We start from the raw sequence: 23,485 nt of genomic DNA on the forward strand, positions 1-23,485 counted from the left end.
GTGAAAGGCCCCAGACCAAGAGGTCCTTAACTTGGGTGATTTGTGAGATTCTCATTTTCAGAGTCTATATTTGTTGATGGTTTCTATTCACGAAGTCAGGCTGAAGACAGCTTGACGTCACCAGGAATAACCTTGCAGTGTGTGGGAGCCTTGTCCTCTGCAGTCGTGTAGGATGGGAAAGGAGGCCACTTTTCAGGGACACAGAGTTGGAAGCAGGAATTTTCCCTTTTGTATACCTTCTCCCTCTGTAACTCTTGCCAGGCTTCATTTAGTCTCACTGTTTTTATACAGCATTACTCTTGCATCTCACACAGTTGGACACCATATGTGTGTTGGGCTTAGACACATGTAAATGGATATTTAGACTTCTAATAAAGCACTTGCCAGTTAATATCTTCTCTGGTCATCAATGAAGATAGAATTAAGAACTGATTCTCCACAAAGCCTCCAGGAAACGTAATGTGGTTACTTACAATATACAGGGTGCTTCCATTTAACATATTTGACCGCACCACATGGGTGGAATAGGTGATGGGATCCCAACTGATGACAAACTCAGTGAAGTAATTTGACTCAATTTCTCATAAATTGTAGTTTAGCTGGGATTAGAACCTGGAGATTACAGCTCCTGCTCTGGAGGTTAGCTGTGGTGTTTGCTACTTCAGACTTCCCCAGCATCATGGGGCCTATGATATTAAGTATGTAAATAATTCGACTCAGGGCTGGCTGTATGCAGACGTGCCTATGCACTCTCGACAGATGACCCAGAAAGAGCAGGAAGGCCCAGACCGCTGGGAAAAGCATTGGGACTGGAGATTATTCATTCCATAATGTTGGGTTGTTGGGTCAGTTGGAGGACCTGGGCTTGGTGGTCTGGTGCTGTCCTCTGTGTGGAAAGAAAGGATGGGCTGGTGGAGGATGAGCTTAAGTTTGTCCTCGTGGGAGTCTTCCTGGGCCACCCATGTGCATCTTGTGTGCTCTGAAGCCCAGAGCTAAGATCAGGCAAGACTGAGCCAAAGCCATCAGCCCGCTTCTAGAGACGTGTCAGCGGATTAGCTTATTGGCTTTCCCCTGAGTGGCATTAGCTCTCACCCCGTCTCATGTTCACCATCTGGCTTTGAGTAAGAAGTCTTCGAGTGATCTCTCTTCAGCAGCCAGCTCTGTGCCAGGGCTTTCTGAGGGCTGTTCAGCTTTCTCCCTCATCACCCTCAGAGCCCAGGGCTCTGAGGAGCCTCTTGGAAAAGAGGAAGCCCGTTTGTTGTGTTCACACAAATGTACACCTGGCATCCAAAGAATACTTGAGACCTCAGAGGAAAAAAATAAGGTCAAAGGAGAATGAGTGCCTGGTTAGTGGCCTAAAGTCTTGTCAAAACTAACAAGTGGAGTGACTTCCCTGGTGGTCCAGTGGTTAAGCCTTCATTCTCCCAATGGAGAGGGCGTGGGTTTGATTCCCAGTCGGAACTAAGAGCCCATAGGCTGCAGGGCCAACTAAGCCCACGAGTCACCATTAAGACCCAATGCAGCCAAATGTTAAAAACAAACAAAAAACCTAATAAGTGGCTCTGTCCTTAGGTGAGTTTTAAAAATGGAGTTGTTCTTGCTACCTGTGAGAAAAGCTCTTTCTGCCTGTGAGATGATACTGTTTGTCCAGATTTTAGTAGAGCGAGTCCTACAAAGGGGCTGGGATTTTTCTTCTTCATTGGAAAGCAAAACCTGGGGGTGGAGGTGCTTAACTGAACCACCTCCCCTCTTCCCAGGGAGCTGGCTGCTCTCCTCCTAGGTTAATATACATCGACTGGGGCTAAATGCTTGATGCTTCTGGACAGAGTCCAGCCCCTCAGCAGAGCAGCCACACTGTGGAGATACAGCTGCTAGCATTAAAGGGCTAAGCCCTTTCCAGCTGCTTTGCTTTAACGGGAACTGCCTGCAGTTGGCAGCTTATTGGCGCCGTCTTAGCCCGCTTCAGAGCAGATGACTAATCTCGGCATCTTCTCAGGGCCCTGGTCTGGAGGCTCGGGGGCAGGTAGCCCCGTAGGGTAGGAAGTGGTTGGATAATTGGTGTCGGAGTGCTAGGTGGTGATCTCAAAAATGGCAGTCCAGGCTTTGGCAGGGTTTGTGTTTTGCTTTGCCTCTGTGAAAAAAGTGGGGTTCTCTTCAGTGGGCTCTGGTGCTGAAGGAGAAGAGATGCTCACTGTGAGGGGCAGCCTGGGCATTTAAAAGCTGGAATAGCAACAGATGCACAGAGGAGTTGAGTGCATACGAGGGCAATGAATGTTATCTAAGGAAGATGACTTGAGCCCTGTGATGCGGTCCCACTTGGGCCTTCCATTCCCAAATCTGAGTCAAGGAGCCAAGACTTGAAGGAGAAATGATCATTTCCTTACTGTAAAATGCACTTAAAAATACAATTTAATGAGAATTAGATTCTCTTATAATCAGTGGTATGTAACAGTGCTTTTCTTCAGTGGCTGGTACAGTAGTGGTGCATCTTATCATCCAGATTGTTTGGCTTGGAAATATTAGCTGTTCATGAGAGGTAGGCTGTTGGCTAGCCCCAGTGTGGAGGCAAGGGAACCTTCTACTTAGCTGTGATCAGAGAGAGATTAAAACGGAGAGTTTCCCCAGGTCTGAGGGCAGTTGCAGTATAGGAAAAACAAGGCTTAGCCCCAGGACAACTGGTATGAAGAAGCAGACAAGCAATGTGTAGAAGAGAATCAAAATCTGCCCCAGTCATGACCCCCAGAACCCTTACATGTGACCCCTGAGTTGGAGAAGGGGGAAAAGAAGGGGTTGTGGATCAGTGAGGCTCTGGCCATGATATAACAACACATCCTGGTAGAGTTCTGAAATCACAGTACAGTATTGAAACATCCAAGGTTCTTTACATGGAGGTGTTAGATAATCTGTACAATCCTTCGTCCAGTTCGCTCACCAAATCTGGAATGCCAGAGGTCTTTCCTCCTTGGGGAAGTGGGGCTTCCCTGGTGGCTCAGATGGTGAAGAATCTGCCTGCAATGCAGGAGATTTGGGTTTGATCCCTGGGTTGGGAACATTCCCTGGAGAAGGGCATGGCAACCCATTCCAGTATTCTTGCCTGGAGAATCCCATGGACAGAGGAGCCTGGTTGTAGAGTTGGACGTGACTGAGCGACTAACACTTTCACTTTCCTCACTGGAAACTGGAAGGCCATGTTATGGGCACCGACAAAAAATGGGGACAGATGGTCAAGTTAAGGAACCTGTTGCCTGGAGATGAGACTAAAAATATAATTTTGCTTAAGAAAGTCTTCCTGCTTGGGTAGAGAGAGGTGTTCCCAAAACTATGAAGAGATGTGTTCAGTGCCAGGACGGAGGTGGGTGCAGAGTGCTGTGGAACTTTAAAGGAGGGAGGAACTGGAAGCTTCAGACAGAGAGCCTGGAGCTGATGACTTGAAAGCTGGGACTCAGGCTGAACCTGGCCGCTCGAAAGGCCTGGAAGCATCAACAGGGCTGGGGAGGGGCCTCTAGGTTGGTGCTCTGTAACTGGTCGCTGTCCTGGACTGCTGTCCTGTCCTCTCTTCTGACCGGGGCTGGGCCCTGGCCTGCCTGAGCCTTGTTCCATCTGTCCGCGGGGGTGCAGGGGAATTGCTGGTCTCTGTCTCTGGCGTCTTACACCCCCAGCTCAGGCAGAAACTGACTCTTTATCTGACTTAATCAGAGCTCTGAAAAATTTCCATTCCCTGCTTTTCTGCCCTTTAACTGCAGCCTATTAATTAGTGCCTTTGGGCTCCCCAGTCTCATAACCTCCCTTCCCTAACCATGCCTCCCCTCTGTAGCTTTTGCTAAATATGTGACTGCTCCTCAGTGTAGCTGCTCCCCCCTGAGAAGTGATTACAGAGCTTGGCTGTGCAGACCCCCTGCCCCAGCTGCCCGAGTGGTGACCTCTTGGCCGGAAGCTTCCTCTTGATTAGCCCTAACCTCTCCCCTCCCTCTGTCCCTCCCTGTCCTCCCCTTGACATTCCAGAGGCCTGGCATTGGCTATCTATCAGTTAACACCTCTTGCTAGGAGCTGTCTTCATGTTCCAGGTCATGGAGAACTGCATTGTGAGCTGTCTTCATGTTCCAGGTCATGGAGAACTGCATTGTGAGCAGTTCACAGAGAGGTGAGCTGATCACCTCTCCTGACCGAGCAAAGTCTCCCATCAAAACCCCAATTAGCTTGTTCCAGATCACTTGACCTCATTATAGATTAAAGATCACAGATTTTGATCTATGCTGCCTCTTAAAGCTTCAGCTCTTTTGGCTGCTCCCCTTTTGTTTACTTTCGTATGAGATTCCAGGTGCTCAAAGCCCTGCTCTTTTCACGGCTTTATATCCACCCAGCCTCCTTTGCTTCATTGAGTCTCCCCCAAACTGCAGTCCATCCAAATGCTTCACCACTGTGTTCTGAAGAGGGCCTTACTTCTCTCTTAGGTTTGATTTTTGACTCCTTTTTTCTGGGATCCTCCTCACTGCCTCCCCATTGTCCCACAGCACATACACACTCTTTTTCTCTCTCTCTCTCTCTCTCTCTCTCTCTCTCTCTCCACACACGTTCCTTCTCTGTCTCCACACACACACACATTCCCTCTCTGTCTCCTTTATTCAAGCTCAGGCTTGTGTATGGGGAGAAAGTGATCCCTTCTTTAGTAATAGCCTGGCCATGTTAAAAACCGCAGGAGAAACAGCTGAACTTTTCGGCAGAGGGCATGGCAGTCTACCTCGATTACGCTGAAAACCACCACTGAATGAGATCTGTGTGTCAGGCCCCATTGGGTTCTTCCAGCCCCTTATGAACAGACCCTGTTTTCCAAATGAGGAAACTAAGGCTCAGGATCCTGAAGTAACTTGGCAGAGTCCATGCAGCGGAGCCCGTGTTTAAACTTTCAACTCCTATTCTATCTTTATATGGTCTTTACTATTTAAGAAACAAAAAAACCTTGACGCACAGAATCCTTTAGGCCCAAGTGATTTTCTTTTGGAAAGTGAACGTCTCTGGATAGTTGTCTTGTTCCTCTCCTCTCAGTCCCAGGAGCTCCCTCCGTGGAGCCCCCCTACTGTGCAGCGTGGTCCCAGATTAGACCTGTGTCCTCTTTACACCCGGAGGAGGCAGTGGGGGTGGGGAATGGAGAGGGGCTGTCTGCCAGCCAATGGGGATGCGACAGCCTAGGCTCTGCGCTCACATCATCTGCTCCTGCTAAGACAATCATCAACATAAAAGGCTAATTGTATTAATCACCAAGGCATCCGTCCCAGGCCCCCCTCCCTTTCAGGAGAATTATGAATTGCAATTGCAGATGGCTCCGCTGATTGAAGGCAGCACTCAGCAGGGAGAAGGGCCAGATCAGATTACACACCATTAATTAAAAACTTCCCCTGACAAAAGGGAGGAAGGGAGTGCACACCAAGGGTCTGCCTGGTTGGGTCTCTGTCCTCCCCAAGCTCCCCAGCCCCTCATCCAGGCTCCAGTTGTGCCTGTGAAGCGAAGACCCTGGCTGGAGCCACTGAAATTTGGCTCCCCAAAGGCCAGCCCTTCCCACATCCAAGCAGATGGCCGGCTGTCCTATTAAAGGGCTCCAGAGAAGGAGAAGCTAACCTTTGGTTACTCATTCCTGTGTCTAACTTTGGATGCTCTTCAGATTCTAACCTAATTCCTCACTTCTCATGAAGCTTGTCTCTTGCTCTAGTCTATTCTGACAGAGCAGAGCTTTAAAGAACTATTTGGGAAAATAGCCCCCTGCTTTCTCTTCAGGCAGTCACCCTCATGCTCTTGGCCAGCTGGGACAGAGGTTCCACGGTCTGCTCTAGGGCAGGCGCAGGAGCTCGAGTGGCTGTGCAGCCTCTCCCCAGCTCCCCCAGCCTTCGAGCCTAGGCTTCTCAGCTGCTGTCTTCTTGGCTTATTTGGAGCAGTGACTCCCGAGTTTTCTTGATCAATTACCACCTCCCCTCCCTCCCCAGCCGCCCAGCCTCAGTCATTCATTCATCAAACTTTTATTGAGCACCCACTGCGTGCTTGGTTCTCAGGGATGCGGAGATAATTTGTCTCGGAGCTTAAGAGCTTGCTGCAGGAGCTCCACCCCCCTGTCCTCTTCAACCTTCTAGTTCCTGCTTCCTTCTTTTCTCTGGCCGCTGCTTGTATAAGCCCCCCTGGAGCTCTATTTTGGAAAATTCTAAGCTGGGAGCTGGGGAGACCTTGGGGGGGGTCTGTGGTACTGAGCTGGGTGACCTTTAGCAAGTCAATTGCACGCACGCATGTGTGCGCGTGCACACACGTGCACGCCCAGCTGTCGCTGCTCATAAAAGGGCACAGGAGGCCCTGGGCTCTGAGAGATTGTGAAGATGAATGAGTGGGGCCCAGCTTGGAGAGATGTGAGTGGTTCTCTGCACTGACTGTATTACAGAACACGGCTGCTGTGGCCACGAGCTCTTAGGACTCAGTCACTGCACTGTCACAGAATGGGCCCTGTTGCCCTGTCCTTGGGAGACTGGCATGGAAAAGGACCTATGTTTTTCATGCTTTTGACTGCTGTAGTGCAGGGTACCATAGTGACGGGCACCATAGAGATGAGAAAAATTGACTTTTACTGGCTTGTCTTTTCATTCCAGGGTCCCTCCCCAACCTGACTCCTGTTCCCCCATCACCCCCCCACACAGACACTCACAAAGCTCACAAAGGTCAGTAGGTCCAGGAGAGAAGAAGGTAGGGCCCTGGGTAAGTAGAGCAGATGAAATGAGAAAAGCCTACTCACTTTTCCCTCCCTCTCAGTCATCTCCCTGTCCCTTTTTTCCTCCTTCCTCCCATTATCAACAGCAATTGTATTCAAACCCAATAATTACAGTAACAGCAACAATAATCATTTATTGGATTTGTTTTTCTATTCTATCATTTTAACTTCCAAACACATTTTCCAATCTCTTGTTTAACATCAATCTCGGGGGTAGATTTTACAGCCCTTACAGCTGAGGAAGCTGAGATCCAGACAGGATCCCAGGTCATAGGCAGAGTAGATTTATAGCAGCTTGTAAATATTAACAAACTAGGTGAGACTCCAGTAGTCTTTCAGAGGCACTGCACTGCAAATCTTGGTTTCCTGGGTTATTCCTGACTCCCCACCATCCTTGGGGCATATTCAACAGCTTATGGGGGATCCCGGCAGAGCTAAGAATGAGTCTGGAGATGGCTTCTTCAGGCCCAGGTCACGGACTGAGTGCTGCAACGGGACCTTTCCCCGTCAGGATTGTTTCTGTGGATGGGGTTGGAGTGGAAGGCAGAACACCTGGGGAGAAAGGCCCATCTAGGCTGAACCTCCCTTACCCGTATCCTGCCCCTCCACTAGCTGGAGAAAAGATTCCTCTCTGTGCCAGCTCTTCCCAAGGGAGGGGCTCTCTGCTGATTTCCTCATTTGGAGGTGTGAGGAATGAAGATATAATGGGAGGGGACAATCTGGCCTCAGGAAGCCCCCAGTCTGAGGGGGAGCCACATCCCCCATCCACATCCAAGGGCAGAGACATCCCTCCTTGGAGCTCAGAGGCTGGCCCAGGACTTGATTCTTCTGGGAAGTCTGGATCCTCCTTCCAACAGTGGGGTAAGAAGTTAGAGTTCCCGGAGGTCCCCACAGCCTCTGAGCAGAGAGCCTGTCTGGGCTCAGATTCCTTTTTCTCCAAGACATGGGGACCTGGAAGCCCAGGGTCCTGCCTGGGGTCCAGACAGATGAGAGACAGGGAGAGTGGTGATGAATTCCCCTGCCTCCCTCTGCTCGGCCCCATTAAAAGCGATGGAAGAGGAGGAAATGGAGCAGATTTGCTTCCCAGGTTCCTTCTAGAAATGTAAGGCTGGGGATCCCCCGCCCACCCTGTTAGGTCAAGAGGCCAAGCCTTCCCACCCCACCTCGCAAGCCCCCCATGTCCCCAGGAAAACCTGAAATCTGGTTATATAAAGCCTGCTGTCCACTTTGAGGACTCTTTTCAGAAGCTTGAGGGCGGAGGCCAAGCTCTATGCCACCTGACACACAGTCTCCATCTCAGTGTCCTCTGAGTTGGCCTGGGTTTCTTTTTTCTGGGGTTCCTCCCCTTCCATTTTCTCCATTTCTGCACTGCCCGTGAGGATGGCCAGTCGCTGGGCCAGGGTCTTGGTGTCAGGGAACAGGATGAAGTTGTAGATCAGTGAAGCCAGGACGGCTCCTGTCAAGGGTCCCACCCAGAAGATCTGAGGAGGCAGAAGCAGATGCCCTGCTCGTGAGCCAAGACCACAGGGCGGCTCTGGAACTCCACCTGCTTTCCAGTGTTGACTTGGTCTCCCGGGAGCCCTGGAACTTTCTACAAGGTGGCAAATTCAAGAAGCACAAGTCTTGTCCACTGCCCACCCCCCCCCACCCCTAGCAACCCCGACCCTGAGTCTCTGCAGGTGCAGGGACCTAGCCTCCCCGGGGCTGGGTCAGGCCCCCACCACCCCTGCCTCCCTCTCATCTCCCCCGTTTCAGCCCAGAACCCTGGCTAGTGCTCTTCCTGTCCCTGCTGGTGTGTTTGTGTGTCTATTTCTGTTTGTCTTTTTCTCTATCCAAGTTTGGAAACTGGTCCAGCTGGAGGAAGTGAATAAGGAAGCAGCCAGGACTTGAGGCCCAGGCCAATGGTGCAGCGCCGGCCCTGGCCCACTTCTCGCCAGTCTACTGGATGCCCCTGACTTTTTGAGGTGGGCAGGAAAGGATGCTGGCCCTGGTCTTCTGAGCTTAGGGAAACCTCCACTAGGAGTGAAGATGGTTCGTGGCAGGTATCCCCCAGTGTCTGGGGCCCCCCTGCTGGTGAAAGTCCCTATGGGCACTGGGGCCTCTCCCCTCCCCTGGCTGCCGGCAGAAGGTCTCACCCAGTGGACTTCAAACTTCCCCACGATGACAGCGGAACCAAAGGAGCGGGCTGGGTTCATGGAGCAGCCGGTGAAATAGATCTGGGGAGCAAGTGAAGGGCAGGGTGTGAGCAGCCTGAAAGCAGGCCTGGGAGAGGACAGTCCTTTCCCCACCGCCCCGCCGGCTCAAGCCCCAGCCCCCAGACTGGGGCTCTGGGTCCCCCTGCCCTGGGCCTGAAATGGGGCATAGCCTTGGCTCCAAGGCATGAGAAGTTCGGGGAGGGACACTTCTGGCCCCCAGGGCCCCGCCGCCTCCCCAGGGAGGGGCCAGTGGGTACACAGGCGGGTGTCCCCTGTGCCCCTTACCCCGATGAGGTGGCCCACTGCCACCGAGGCTCCAATTGTGGCTGCAGGGGAGCCCGTGGTCTGACGGCTGTCAGTGGAGGCGAAAACGCAGAGCACGAGCTGGAGGGTCAAGATGAGTTCCACCGCCACCGCCTGGCCAGTCGAGGTACTGCTCCGGACCTGTGCGAGCAGGGGGTTATGCTGGAGGCAGCGGACTCTGCCTGGGGATGGTGATCCCTGGGCCCTCGTTCCTCAAGGTAAAGGTTGTGACACCTTGCCACCGCCAGCCCCCCATGACTTAAGGAGCTCATGGGCTGGGGAGAGCGGTGCACTGGGGTTCAGGTGAACCCTGAAGTGAACCCACACGGACACCTGCTCCCTGCGGGAGTGAGCAGCACCCCACCCACTCCATGGGGTGGTCGGGGCCACGGTCCAGGGGGAGGTGGGGGCTCAGGGCTTGTGGGGGAGGGAAGGCTGGAGAAGCTGTGCTGCACAATGCTCGCCTGTGGGCTGGCTGGGAGGGGCAGTGTGTAGGAGTGGAAGGTGAGGACTGGGGGACGTAGGTGGAACATGGGTAAGTAGAGAGATCTGGGGAGGTGAGACAGGCCGCAGAGTGCTGGGGACAGAGGAACAGGAGGAAACGGGTTGGGGACGCGGAGGTGAAGTAGGTGCAGGGTCCCCTGCTGCCCCAACAGCCCCAGCTCTCCCTGGCTGCTCCAACCCTGAAGTGCCTGGTCCTCCTCCCACTCCTGGTCCTCAGTGTGGCTTCTTCCTGTCCCCCCTCTCCCCACTGTTCCTCACACCACAGTCCCCTTCCTGCTCTGCCTGCACTAAGGCCATGGTCTTTCCCCAGGGCCCCACGTCCCCAGGGCAGGTGTGGAGCACGTGCTCTGCTGTATCCCCTCTGCCCCGGCCTGGCCCTCCCCACTTACCACCTGTATGGACCTGCCTCTCCCTCTCCCTGCACCTACCATATTGACCCCAAAGTTTTCTCGGATGTCCCCAGGCGTGACCCCGTAAAGCAGAGCAGCTCCCGCCGTGGCCCCTGCCAGCTGGGCAGCCACGTAGGCCACAGCCCGGGGCAAGGAGATGTGGGAGCCCACGAGGAAGGCCAGCGTCACTGCAGGGTTGACGTGGGCCCCGCTGGCCTTCCAGGTGATCTGCACGATCACGGCCGTGGCCAGGTTGAAGGTGATGGCGATCTGCAGCACAGAGGGAAGCACCAAGGGCCATCTCAGAGCCGAGCCCACGCCAAAGAACACGTACAGCCCCGTGGCCAGGAACTCGGCAAACAGAGCCCTGCTGATGGTCATCCAGAGCCGGCACACCAGCATCTTAGCCAAGCTGTGCCGGCCTGACTCCATCGCCCCCGGGTCTATGTTCCTCTTCTGATCTCTGCCTTTTCTGATCTCCTGTCTTCGGGCTGCTCCGGCCCCAGCCTGCAGCTCCTTATGGTGCTGCTGCTTCAAGGACCATGCTGGTCAGACTGGCAGGGGGCAGGTTGACAGGGTATTGTGTGTTCGGGGGGTGGGGTGGGAGGTGTGGGGGTGGCCACACGCTCGCCCCACCCTAAACTCACATGACAGCCAAAGGAGGGGGGCTGTCCTTGGGCACTGAACTGGAACCTCCCAGGAGTTTTCCAAGCGGGGCAGGCCTAACTCTGCTGCTGGCCGACACCCAGTCTGGGGGCCCAGGTGACCCTAGGATGCTCCCATCCGCGACGTCAGCTTAGAGAGAATGAGATCACTCAGATCCCCAAGTCCAAGGCCTATGTCAGAGGGCCCTGTGCACCCCCTGCCCCAGGCTCCTAGTCTCCTGGCCCCCTTTGCCTGCAGACTTGGCCTCCAAATGGGTTCACACTATTCTGCACCCCATAAACCCAGATGTGAAGGAAGCTCTGTCCTCCACTTCCACCTAGAGCACCATTTTCTGAAAGCTGATGTGAACGGGGTCAACTTTACTGAGGACGTGGGCCTGCAGGGGTGCAGAGGAGCAGGTTGAGGGGCAGTTGCTCCACAGCTAACTGGTGACACCTGTGGCGGTGGGTACCTCTGCTGCCCACCGGTCTGGAGTTTCCATTGACTCTTCGCCCTCTTGTGCCTCTTCACAAGGCAGATTACCATTCTTGTGACTATGCTGCCTTAGTTTACCCACACCCAGGCTCTGCCCTTTAACCCCCAGCAATATACCAAGGTATTTTCTCAAACAGAAGTGTTTTGTCCCTAAGAAGAACCTGACGAGCTGCTAAAATAATGCACTTGTCACCTCTTACCCACAGCGGAGTGCCCAGGCTGTGCCCGGAGCCATGTGTCCCTGCCCAGCAGGTGTCCCCTGGTGTCCGCAGGTTCCCCAAATGTGACGTGTCTCACGATGAGATTCTCATTTCTCCCCGGGTCCCCTGAATGCATTCCTGCTGTTGTCCCCAGCTCAGTTGGTGGCACCTGCGAGGCATCTTTGACCTCGCCCTCCCGCCCCCGTCCAGCCAAGGCATCAAGTCCTACTGATGCTGAATCCCAAGTATTTCCTGACACTGCCCTCTTCTTGCCACCCCTGCTGCCCTGCAGCCTTCAACCATTCTCTCTGTCGTCTCCCTTGCTCCGCTCCAATCAATTATCCACACTGCAGCCTGAGTGATCTTTCTAAAATGCAAATCTGATCCTGCTGCTCCTTGCTAAAATCCCTTCAAAGCCTCTGGTCGCCTCTGTGAGCTCCATGCCTGGCCCCCACGGTCCTCTGGGACCCTGCTTCTCCTGCCTCACCTCTCCCCACTTCCTGCCTTGTTCTTTACCCTCTGGCCTCACCAAATGGCCAGTGGTTCTAGAATACTTCATGCTGGTCTCCCCTGGGGGGATACTCTCTCTTGTCCCTGGAAAGCCCACCCCACGTCCTTTGTTTGGGGGAGCCCTAATTGATTCCTGATGAAAACAGACAACTCAATGGAAAAGTCCCTGATGCTGGGAAAAATTGAGGGCAGAAGGAGAAGAGGGCGTCAGGGGATGAGATAGCTGGACGGCATCACCAAAGCAATGAACATGACATTGGGGAAACTCTGGGAGATGGTGAGGGACAGGGAGGCCTGGCATGCTGCAGTCCATGAGGTCACAGAGTCAGACCCGACTAGTAGGCGACTGAACAACAGCAATCTATTCCCAAGGCTCAGCATTGACATCACCTGGCCCTTTCCTGGGTGAGGCCTCCTCACCACACCTGGCCATTTACACTACAGTCACCATGGGTGTTGTCATGGTGTTAATGTATCGCCCCAGTGAGGCGGGGAGCCCCTTAGGGGGGCAGGAACAAGTTTTGTTCATCCCTACATGTACCCTCTTGCGTAGGGATTGGCTCAGGTGCTCAATGAATATTTGCTGAATGAATGCATGAGTGAATAAGTTTCCTGACCTGGAGGCTTTCATGTCTGCTTCATTTCAGCCAGCTCGCCTTACAGCCTGTCCTTACCTGGGACAGGCCTTCTGAAATCTTCAAGTGAAATATCCCAACTCTGACCACAGGCTCTGTCCAACCACCCTCTCCCACTTCAATTCCAGCCACATCCCTCCCCCAATCCTCCCCTCCCCCCTTTCTGTTCATCCCACCCTCCTGATTTGACTCTACCTTGTCCAGCCAGATCCCCTGGCGTCTCACCTTGCAGTGTCCTCTGTCCCAGCTTCCCATTCTCTGCACCTTGCCCTCCCTGCCCCCCACCATTTTCCTCCATGCATGTTCTCCTCCACACCCTTCTGCTCCCATCTGTGCTGCTGAGCACTGCTGGAGAAACTTGCCCAGCCATGCAGACTGATGCCTTGACAAGCCTATGGTCTCTGGCCTCAGTAGGGGTCTCAGTAATCCATACACCACACTGTCTCCAGGCAGCTCTCTCCCTATTCTAAGCCCTACTTCAAATCTTCCTACTCTCTTTGAGTACGCTACCTTGCTCTGGCTTTCTTCCAGCAGATCGATTTGCCTCTTGCTCTACCCAGAAAGTGAAACCAGCTGGCAAGACTTAGTATATTCTCCCCCGTCCCCTGTCCCTGCAGCCCCCTGTGCCCTTGCCAGCTTCCCTCTGATCCTGAAGAAGAGGCAGCCCTTCTCCTGGGTTCGAGTCGGGGCCCCTCCTTGGGTTCCTGGCTCCCTTCAAGTGACTGGGGACCTCTCTCGGCCATTCCCAGCCTCATCTGTGATTTTCACGTCTCCCTCTGCCTGGCTGGCTCTTTGAAACGTGCCTGGGTAGTCACCGAGTAGTGGAGACTCTGGGTTTGGAATGCTTTTCTTTTTTGGTTTTCTTTCAAGACTTTGCTCAAGTTCAATTCCTCTATGAAGCCTGCCCTAATTTTCCCCCTCCAGCAGAGTCAGGGCAAACTTCATAGAGAAGATGGGCTTGGGAATAACTAGTGGCTACTTCTGACTTTGACCTCCTTGGTGCTGCCACTGTTCCAGTGCAGACTCCCAGGCTTGCGTGGCATGAAGGACTCTTTCAAGAAATGCTCCAGGCTGAAGGAATGTGGCTGTGGGCACAGTGTGAGTGACATTACTCCCTGGCACGGAGGGGTGGGGGGAATTCCCTGCCTAGGGGCTGTCCCAGTGAATTTCAAGGGCATCTCCCTCCTTTGCTCCCCTCAGACAGGGTCATAGAGGGCCTGAGGACACGTCCCAGTCCCTGCATATTACCTGGCCTCAATTTCTGCACCTGTACACAGGCACCAAACAGCAGTCATGCCTGTCTGTTGAGAGCCTTTGATAAGAAAGAGAAAGCATTTGAATACTACAGTGTGTTCCGCATCCCTGACCGGTGTTAACTCCTGTCACCTCAGCTTCCCCACTTTTAAAGTGGAGATGATGGGAATTCCCTGGTGGTTCAGTGGTTAGCATTCTGAGTTTTCACTGCCGGGGGCCAAGTTTCAGTCCCTGGTTGGGGAACTAAGATCCTGCGAGCTGCACCTCCAAGGCCAAAAAAAAAAGTGGAGACGTTAGTTCCCACCTCCCTAATATGTTGTTGGAGAAGGCAATGGCACCCCACTCCAGTACTCTCGCCTGGAAAATCCCATGGACGGAGGAGCCTGGTGGCCTGCAGTCCATGGGGTTGCTAAAAGTCGGGCATGACTGAGCGACTTCAATTTCACTTTTCACTTTCATGCATTGGAGAAGGCAATGGCAACCCACTCCAGTGTTCTTGCCTGGAGAATCCCAGGGATGGGGGAGCCTGGTGGGCTGCTGTCTATGGGGTCGCACAGAGTCAGACACGAATGAAGCGACTGAGCAGTGGCAGCAGCAATATGTTGTTAGGAGTGAATGTGCTGATGATGCCTTGGAGAAAGTCAGATAATGGTGATTTTTAGGATTGTCACCTCCCTTCTCACTCCAGTGAGAGCTGTGAAGACTGTGCTGGGTTAGAAATGGTCCAGGACAAGCCGCACCTGAGGCCCCTGCTCCGGGCCCCGGGGTTGAGAGCCTTGAGTGGGTGGTGGCCCTGGTCTCCAGCTGACTTGGAGCAGAGTCTCCTGGGACCCTGCCTGGCCTGGAACTCGGTCCTTTACCTGTCCAGGACAGGTGGACTTCGGCCAGAACTTGCTCTAGCCAGCGTGTCCCTGGACCTAGCGTTCCTGGGCCCTAGTGGCATGCTTTTGAGATCACTCATGCTCCAAGAGTTTTTGTCAAGCCCCGTACTTGGCTGTCTGCAGCTGCCTGCCAGGAAGCTGTGTGCGCTCACTCAGAGGCCTGTCTCCTGGCACCCTAGACTACCAGGGTGGGCATCTCCATGTATGAGCAGGTGTGTGTGTGTGTGTGTGTGTGTGTGTGTGTGTGTGTGCAAGTCCACTTGGGGCAGTGTGAGTGCTAAGGTCCTATCTCAGGGCTGGGAAGGGATGGGGGAGCAAGAAGGAGAAGGAGGAGGAGAGATGATGGGGAGATGAGGAGGAGGAACAATAAGCATGACAGAAAGGGAAGGATTCAAGGTCATCTCCCTCGTATCCCCTCACCCACCGCACTAAAAACCTGGAAAGAGGAAGCGGAGGCTCAGAGGCCGGCTGAGAGGGCCGACCCTCCCTGCAACCCCTCCTCTTGTCCAGCCATCTAGACAGTCAGCCCTCTGCCTATCCTCTGCTTTGACCCCGGATTCTCCACCTCTCCATCATGTCACCATGTCCACCTGGGGAAACTGACCGTCCCTGGGCACAGGGGGAGGGGAAAGGGAGGAAGCAGCCTACGGAGAAGCAAGGCTTGTCTGGGTTTTGTCTTCAGGTGGAGCAGAGGGTCAGAGGGGGTGACTGAATATGTGTGTGCTTGGATATGACACATACTTGTACCCCTCAGAGAACACATGGAGCCAGGTACCAAGGTCTGATCCCCAGCGGTCCTGTGAAAAGGAATGGGGGACAGGAGATGTGGCTCCGCACACATGCGGAGCGAGAAGTCTATGCGAAGATGCAGCCCGCTGGGTACAACCGGAGATCCGAGAAAAGCGGGGTTAGCGTGTGCTGGCTCATGTGTGCGCAGGTCTCTGCCAGCCTTGGACTCGAGCTCCTCGGAGAGGATCCGACAGGAGGGGGCGCAGCGCCCTCTGCTGGCCAAACAGCCGGGCGCGTGGCACCTAGTCCGCTTCAAGCCCTAGGCGAACCTCCCTCCGACGCGGTGCCCCGCCCATCCCCGAGGGTCTGTCCCTCATCGACCCGCCATTCACCGCGTCCTGCTTCCCTTGGGGTCCGTCCGAGAAAGGAACCAAGTTGCTGGGCTGGATGAAGAGGCCAGGCTCCCAGTCACGACTGCACCTCACCTGAGCCGTTTGGAAGGGCGAGTGAGGTCTGATATACTGATCTACAGATTGGGGTTGAAAGAGCCGACCCTCCCAGTCACCCCTCCTGTCCATTCATCTGGACGGCCAACACTCTGTCTATTCTCTGCTTTGACCCCCGATCCTCCTCCGTCTCTCCATCCATCACCGTGTCCACCTTCCTACCTGGTGAAACTGGCCGCCCCTGGGCAAAGAGGAGGGGGTGAGTGGGGAAGGAATCCCCTCTCTTCTGGACCACTCCCCGACAGTGGGGTGGGGTGCAGTGGGCTGGTCCAGAGGACCCAGACCTCAAAGACTCCAGGTGCCCTCTCGTCGGCGCTCCATCTGACTGGAGCCCAGACCCGGGACTTGGGGGAAGAGGAAGCTCAGCAGTGGTGGATCCGGTGGACGAGGTCCCCCCCTGCTGGTCAGAGCTGGTACTTGGGCCCGGCTCCTGGGTAGAGGCAGGGGTGGTGGCAGCTGTCGGGGGCGGGTGTGCGCCTTCACTGGGGCTTCACACACACTGCCATTTGATGTTAACTATAAAGCTGCCAGGCAGGCAGGACAGGGCAGGGCTGGACGCAGCTCCCTTTTACAGATATTAGACCCAAGACTTCCCTGGTGGCTCAGACGGTAAAACCGTCTGCCTATAATGCGGGAAACCCAGGTTCGATCCCTGGGTTGGGAAGATCCCCTGGAGAAGGCAATGGCAACCCACTCCAGTACTCTTGCCTGGAAAATCCCATGGAGGGAGGAGTCTGGTAGGCTACAGTCCATGGGGTCTCAAAGAGTCAGACACGACTGAGCGACTTCATGTCACTTCACTTCTTCAGACCCAAGTTTGGGCTTCTCCAGTGGCTCAGCAGTAAAGAATCTGCCTGCAATGCAGGAGATGCAGGAGACGCGGGTTCAATCATCCCTGGGTGGGGAAGATCCCCTGGAGGAGGGCGTGGCAACCCATTCCAGTATTTTTGCCTGGAGAATCCCATGAACAGAGGAGTCTGTCGGGCTACAGTGCATGGGATTGCTAAGAGTCAGACACGACTAAAGCAACTGAGCACTCACACATCCACCACCCAAGTTTGGAGGAGGGCTGGAGCATCTGCTCCGCGCCCCCCCCACCCCCACCCTCCGGCGCCGACCCTTGTCAGCCACTGTCAATAGCTTCTCCCATCCTTTTCAGTCCATCTCCTGGCCTTCCTGGCCCATTCTCTTCTGGAGCAAAACTGAAAACCACAATGAGAGGTTCCCACACCAGAGAGAAGCAAGAGCTTGGGTTAAACACTCTCAGGAAAGCAGAGGCCCTCCAGAACTGGGGTGTGGCTGGGGGCCCAGCTGTGGACATGCTGATTTCTTTGCATACAAGCAAATCGAGCCCTTGATCTGAGATGTCTGCACAAGTGTTTCCTTTCTATCGATTGTCTCATTTTATCTTCACAACAATCCATGGGTACAAATATCCCCATTTTACAGACGAAGTAGTTAAAACTTGGACAGCTTGTGTCATCCAGAGTTGCACAACCAGACTTGAACTCAAAGCCGGACTCTAACTCTGATGCAGAGCTGTGTCCTGAGCTTTATCTGTCCCTCTCCCCACAGAGAGCAGCCCAGTCCCAGGAATCTCCCTCCCTCCCTTCATCTGACCCCACAACAACCCTGTGAGGGAAGCACTTTTTTATTCTCATTTCATAGTTTAAGAGGCAGAGGCTTGGTGAGTTTAAGAAAGTGTCCTAAGGAGTGTCAATGGCAAGGGAACAAGAGCAGTAAGGGCAGAGCTAGAGGCCAAGGGGAAGATGGTGAAACCCTGGCTGGTGGAGGCAGACCCAGAAAAGAGGTGGGTTGGGTATGGCTTCCGATAGGGGTGGGGGCAGGGGGCTTCTCCCTCTGAACACAGGCTGTCAACGTGGCACCTTTCTGGAACCTCAAGGGGCCGAGAGGGGAGTCCGGGACTGTGTCTCCTGGCCCGATGACAGACCTGGCTGCTCACCCCCTTGGCATCTCAAGGGGCTGCCGGCCGGTTCACTTCTCCTCCACCCTGCTGAGCACACCCTGCCTCTGAGGCCCTCCTCAAGTGGCAAGGACTCGACATAGCTGAGGAGGGAGGGGTGAGCAGGCGGTCGCTTGGTGAGGGCGTTCTCTGTTCCCACTGCCCCCCCCTGACCTCCAGCTCTGTTCCTACATTTGGTCTCTCTGCCCTCTCAATCCCGCCTCTCTGACTTTCTAAGCCTCCCCTGGCCTCAGTTTCCCTGTCTTTCTGCGGAGGATTGCGGAGAATGTGGAGGGGGTTGTGGGATGATGCAGAGGAAAGGTGAGGAGCTACAGTATTTTGAGAGAGTATCTTCTGGAGCGAGACAGGCCAAACATGAATGTCAGTGGTTTATTGGGAAGCCCTCACCTTAAACACCAGCACCCTACCCCCTGGATCCTTGAGCAGAAATAAATAAGGTGGCATGTAATGAACCTAAGAAGCTCTGGGGTGGGTCAACCCCTGTCGTCCCAGGGGCTGGGGTCCTCCTGGCTCTGGAAGAGGGGCTGGGGAGGAGGAGGGGATGCAGACTGCCAAGCCACCCCTTCCTGCCTGGCCCCGGGGCAGCCTGCATTGAGCTCACCACCCCTGAGGTCTGACCTCCCTGTCTCTTCCCCATCAGCTCCCAGCCCCTGGCCCCCTACCCCAAGAGTCCCATCCTGTGTTCTTGCTTCCAACTCTTTACTGCACAGCCTGGGGAGCAGCACCTCTTTCCCAGCCCAGGGGACCCAGCTGCGGGGGGAGGAGGCCTTGCTGTCATATGCTTCTCTTCTTCTCCCCTGCAGTTCAGGGGCTGAGAGGCTGACCCCTGTCTGATGCTGGTCAGTGGGCAGTCAGCTCCATGGTCTTCTTCCGCTCCTCTTGGCTCTCCTCCCAGTCCTCGTCCGGCTCATACGTGCCCTTGAGGATGGCCGCACGATCACTCAGGCTCAGGGAGTGGGGGAAGAGCAGGTAGAAGTAGATGATGGCAGCCACGGCAGCCCCCACGATGGGCCCCACCCAGAACACCTGGCAGAGACAGGGCAGTGGCAGGGTTGAGCCCTCCCCCCAGAGGACAGACCCAGGGGCCTCTCAGAAGAGACAGATGCAGACACGCCCACACCTCCGGAAAGAGAGAATTTGCCCTTTTTCAGGGACAGATCCACTGACATCCCACTCCCCAATGACAAAGGACACTGACACCCAGGTCCTGAAAGGAGATGGACATCCCCAGAGGGACAGGGCCCCCGCCAACCCCACTGTGCCACTGCTGCAAGTCGCATTTGACTCTTTGCGACCATATGGACTGTAGCCCGCAAGGCTTCTCTGTCCATGGGATTCTGCAGGCAAGAATACTGGAGTGGGTTGCCGTGTCCTCCTCCAGGGGATATTCCCAACCCAGGGATCAAATCTGCAGTCTCTTCTGTCTCCTGCATTGGCAGGCAGGTTCTTTACCACTGGCGTCACCTGGGAAGCCCACCAACCCCACCCTAAAGAGAGACAAATGAACCTTCAGAGGGAAGAGACATGGAGAACCTCAGAGAGATGAACACAACTCCTCTCCCTTCCACACAGGGAGAGAGACAGACTCTGGAGAGAGACCATGAGCTCTCAAAGGAGATGACAGACAGATTGTCCAGAGGGACAGACCCACAGGAAGGAAGACTCTCCCCAGTCCCCAAGAGGCACAGATAAATAATACATCAGAGAAGACAGACACTTGGACTGCCCAGCCCCCCGCCACCCCAAAAGATGGAAACCGAATCCTCAGAGACCAACTCCGGAGCACAGGTGCTTTTCCCTTCCCTAGAGGGACAAACACGCATAGTCGCTGCCCCCCAAACAGGGTCCCCTGCCATCTACATCTACCCCTGCCCTTGTTCTGGCTGCATCCCCTTCTCTCTCCAGTCACCCCCAAGCTCTGGGCCCCCATCATCCAGAAAGTCCTGTTAACCGTCAGCTGCTGAGGCTGGGTTTCTAGGCACTCATTGCCAGGGAGACAGGGGAGGGTCCAGTCTTACCCAGTGTGCGGAGCTGAACCGATTCATGATCACTGAGGGACCGAAAGATCGGGCCGGGTTCATGGAGCAGCCCGTGAAGTAGATCTAGACAGAGAGAAGGAGGCCGTGAGGAGGGCAGCATGCCTGTCCACTCTCACAAGGCCTGGACCCGCGCTGGGGTCCCCTAGCAGTTCAAGAGCTCAGCCAGGCCTCCAACCATCCCCCGATTCCTAGCCTGGAGCCCTTCCCTTCACAGTTCCCTCTGGATCCCTCCTCTCCTCTCTGTCCTGAGCTTGGGCTTGGTTTGCTGTCCCCATCCCAACTCCCCCTCACTCCCGTATTTTCTCAGACTGGAGGGGATTGAGTCTGGGCCAGAGTATAGCAGCCTTTGCTCACCCCCACTAGGTGGCCCAGTGTGACGGACAGGCCAATGGACAGGGCTGGGGAGCCCACAGGGCTGGTGCGGCGGGAGTCAGTGGAAGAGAAGACGCAGAGTGCCAGCTGGAAGGTCAGAATCATTTCCGCCACCACAGCCTGGCCCGCAGTCGTGTTGTTGTTGAGCTGCAAGGGGATGGTGTGTTAGGAGCCCTGCCTTCTTCTGACTCTATGGCCAGGAACCTGCAGGGATGGGGGTCTTGGTCTCCAGGGACTCCTAGGGCCCAAGTGCCTGGAAGCCAAGCCCTGTCACTTCAGGGAGGTCATTCATTTGCCAAAGAGACTATATACTTGCCAGTGGTCAGAAAGCTTGGAATGCAAAGCTGTGGCCAAAGTGACAAAGCTGGGGGACCTCTTCCTGGACACTGGCCCGTCACCGGTCTGCCCAGGCCCCAACCCCCACAAGCTGGCATTTACCCTCCCTCCTGTGGGCAGCTGCCCAGTTTGCTTACTGCTCCCCCCAAGCCCGCCTCCCGCCCGTGCCTGACCCGCTGCCAGCTCCAAACCTCAAACCCGTCTCTCCGGTGGGGCTGACTCATGGTTTGACAATGGCCAGGAAAATCCTCCTCTGTGTTTGATTAATGAACCCAGTTTGCATGGGACAAGGGGGCTGAAACTGGGGTTGCAGGGATGGGGGGAAGGGGAGGGGGCCAGGAGCAGAAAGCAATATTCATCAGAGGCCATATGTACGGGCATCCCATTAGGGAGTCCACAAGCCTGGCTGCTAAACATACTCCCCTGAGTCCCACTCTATGGAAGTCATGGCCATTCCCATGTAATGAGAATGAGAAAAACAAAACCCAGAGAGGTTGGGGTCACCAAAGGCAGGATCACAATCCATCTCTCACTGATGGTTCCATGAGACCACTCCACTGAGGGCCACACGGGAGTGATGAGGTGCCCAGGAGGACAGAAGAGCTCGGAGGTAAGACAGGAGAAGGGAGGTAAGAGAAGGTGGACAGTAGGCACCGGGAGAGACGCTGGGATGCAGCAGCAAGAGGTGGGTGGGCAGGCAGAGGAGGTGGGTACGAACCCGAGGAGTCGGCGGAGAGCACACACCACCATGGAGATTCATCTTCCTGGCCTTAGGATGCTATGACCTTCTTGGCAAAGGTGTCAGCTGGCTGGTCTACTCTGTGCCACCCATTCGGGAGATGGGACTTGGAGACCAGGTCCAGAGCCCACCCCAGGGTCCCTGCCCCACCGCCAGCCCCCTGGGCACTCACCGCATTGACAGCCAGATTGCCTCGGGCATTGTATGGTGCCAGCCCATAGAGGATTGCGGCCCCGGCAATGGCGCCCACCAGCTGGGCCACCACGTAGAAGACCGCCCGGAGCAGGGAGATCTGGTTCCCGACTAGGAGGGCCAGCGTGATGGCGGGGTTCATATGGCCACCGCTCACGGGCCCCAGGGCCTGGGCCATGGTTCCTATGGCCAGGCCGAAGGCCAGCGAGATCTGCAGGACGCTGGGCAGCGCCGACGGCCACTTAAGGGCCGAGCCGAGGCCAAAGAAGACGAAGATGAGGGTGGCCAGGAACTCTGCGAACACTGCCTTGAGGAAGGCCACGGAGCACACCTCCTTCTTCATGGTCTTGCAGCAGTCCCCGCAGGGGTCACCCGTCCGGGAGGCGGTGGTGCAGGGGGTCGGGGGCTGGCTCGGGGGCGCCGCACAGTCCCGGGTGCCCGCACAGTCCCGGGTGCCCGCGGCGTGGCTAACGACGTGGCGCGGGGCCTGCGGGGGCGCGCTATATACCAGGCAGGCGGCCCGCGGCGGGGCGGGCCCGGGGGGGCAGTGGGCGGCTCCCACACCCGGGGGCCAGCACTGCACGCAGGGAGGGAACTTCAGGGCCGCCGCGCCCCCGGCCCCGCGCGCCCCCCCGCCCGGGCAGCCGCACGCTCTCTGGGGCCACGTGACTAGGCCGGCGGTGTAGACCGGCCCGGCGGGCTGGGACCCGCGCATAGTACGCTCCGGGCGGCTCCCGCGCTCCTACTCCACTCTATCTGTCCCGGGCTCCCGGGGCGACTTTGCTGGCTCTGGGCTCTGCCGTTCTTCGGCTCTCCGGACGGGTGCCTCCGCTGAGCCTTGATCTCTGGCCGCGGTCTTCCCCTTTTCTTCTCTCCGGGCGCTGGGTCCAGCTCCTCCTTTTCCTCCTGCGACCTGGGCATCCTGACCCGGCCTCATGCCCGGCCGGGCTGGAATGATGCGCTTCCCTGAGGACAGCGCCGCCGCCGCCCACCTTCCTGCGGGCCCGCGGTGGCGGTGGCGGGGGCGGCCGGCCGGGCAGGGCCTTGCGGGGCGGTCCGGCCATCGCGGGCCTCTCCCTGACTCGGGCGGGGCAGACCTCCTGGATTGGAGCCGGGGCGTTTGGAGATAATGAGCACCAGGCCAGCCTGCCCTGGACTTGGCCATCCTAGCGTCTACTCTCTATTTCACCTTTCGTCATCTCTTCTACTCTGTCTCTGTCAGTCGCTGCATCATTTTCCACGTCTGAATGTCTTACATGTGGTCTTTTTTAGTTCCCCCAAAGTCAGGTTCTCCCACCCGTGAACTGGGTAACACTTTCTTCCAGTCCTTCCCAGTCCCTCCTCTCCGCCGCCCCTTCTTCCCCCGACCCGCACCCCTCCCATCCTTCCCTCTTCCCTAATCCCTGGGTAGGTATGTGGGGAATGAGGCTGGAGGGCCCTTGAGAGCTTGGAAGAGGGGCAAGGAAGGACCCCCAAGATCCCAGGAGTGGAGCTGCACTGAAGACGCCTCCACCACTCCCGTGCCCCGTTTTTGGGAAGCACTCAGTCTAGTGCTTGGCACAGAGCAACACTCTGTAAAGTTTCCTCACATGTGACTGTAATTTTTAAAGCCTCCTGAGGGCTGTGTGTGGAGCGCAGCAGAGGGAGGGAACAGGTGCTCTTCCGTCAGGGGGCTGAGGGGCGGGCCGGAGGAAAGTCAAGGACCTGGCGGAGCGGGATCTGGGCTCCATGGCAGCTAAGAGGCCAAAGAAAACAAGGACTGAAGAAACCTTGCTATTGTTCCTGTTCTGCCCTGGTTTCCTGCTGGAGCTGCTCCTCCCCCAGGTCTCTCCTCC

General features: G+C 55.8%; 2 protein-coding genes across 2 annotated transcripts; both read right to left on the reverse strand.

The window, feature by feature from the left end:
- Positions 1 to 6,850: 6,850 nt before the first annotated feature.
- Positions 6,851 to 12,740, reverse strand: AQP6 (aquaporin 6). The gene is made up of 4 exons (XM_002687279.6): positions 10,173 to 12,740; positions 9,223 to 9,381; positions 8,878 to 8,958; positions 6,851 to 8,223 (listed from the first exon to the last, which is right to left on the reverse strand). The coding sequence occupies exons 1-4, from the start codon at positions 10,563 to 10,565 to the stop codon at positions 8,011 to 8,013; spliced, it is 846 nt and encodes a 281-aa protein (XP_002687325.1). The 5' UTR covers positions 10,566 to 12,740; the 3' UTR covers positions 6,851 to 8,010.
- Positions 12,741 to 18,327: 5,587 nt separating this feature from the next.
- Positions 18,328 to 22,198, reverse strand: AQP5 (aquaporin 5). Its single transcript, NM_001191160.1, has 4 exons — positions 21,631 to 22,198; positions 20,366 to 20,530; positions 19,991 to 20,074; positions 18,328 to 18,998 (listed from the first exon to the last, which is right to left on the reverse strand). The coding sequence occupies exons 1-4, from the start codon at positions 21,991 to 21,993 to the stop codon at positions 18,813 to 18,815; spliced, it is 798 nt and encodes a 265-aa protein (NP_001178089.1). The 5' UTR covers positions 21,994 to 22,198; the 3' UTR covers positions 18,328 to 18,812.
- Between the last annotated feature and the right edge of the window lie 1,287 nt (positions 22,199 to 23,485).

This window comes from Bos taurus, chromosome 5 (genome assembly GCF_002263795.3).
Source record: "Bos taurus isolate L1 Dominette 01449 registration number 42190680 breed Hereford chromosome 5, ARS-UCD2.0, whole genome shotgun sequence".
NCBI lineage: Eukaryota > Metazoa > Chordata > Mammalia > Artiodactyla > Bovidae > Bos > Bos taurus.

What these genes read in the sequence shown, in the direction of transcription:
- AQP6 (XM_002687279.6), bottom strand. Translation starts at nt 10,565, where the DNA reads ATGGAGTCAGGCCGGCACAGCTTGGCTAAGATGCTGGTGTGCCGGCTC. An exon ending in AAAACTTTGGGGTCAATATG is followed by an intron (nt 9,382 to 10,172) that starts GTAGGTGCAGGG and finishes CTGCTCGCACAG; the next exon opens with GTCCGGAGCAGTACCTCGAC. An exon ending in CAGTGGGCCACCTCATCGGG is followed by an intron (nt 8,959 to 9,222) that starts GTAAGGGGCACA and finishes CTTGCTCCCCAG; the next exon opens with ATCTATTTCACCGGCTGCTC.
- AQP5 (NM_001191160.1), bottom strand. Translation starts at nt 21,993, where the DNA reads ATGAAGAAGGAGGTGTGCTCCGTGGCCTTCCTCAAGGCAGTGTTCGCA. An exon ending in CACTGGGCCACCTAGTGGGG is followed by an intron (nt 20,075 to 20,365) that starts GTGAGCAAAGGC and finishes CTCTCTGTCTAG; the next exon opens with ATCTACTTCACGGGCTGCTC. An exon ending in GGTTCAGCTCCGCACACTGG is followed by an intron (nt 18,999 to 19,990) that starts GTAAGACTGGAC and finishes TGTCTCTGCCAG; the next exon opens with GTGTTCTGGGTGGGGCCCAT.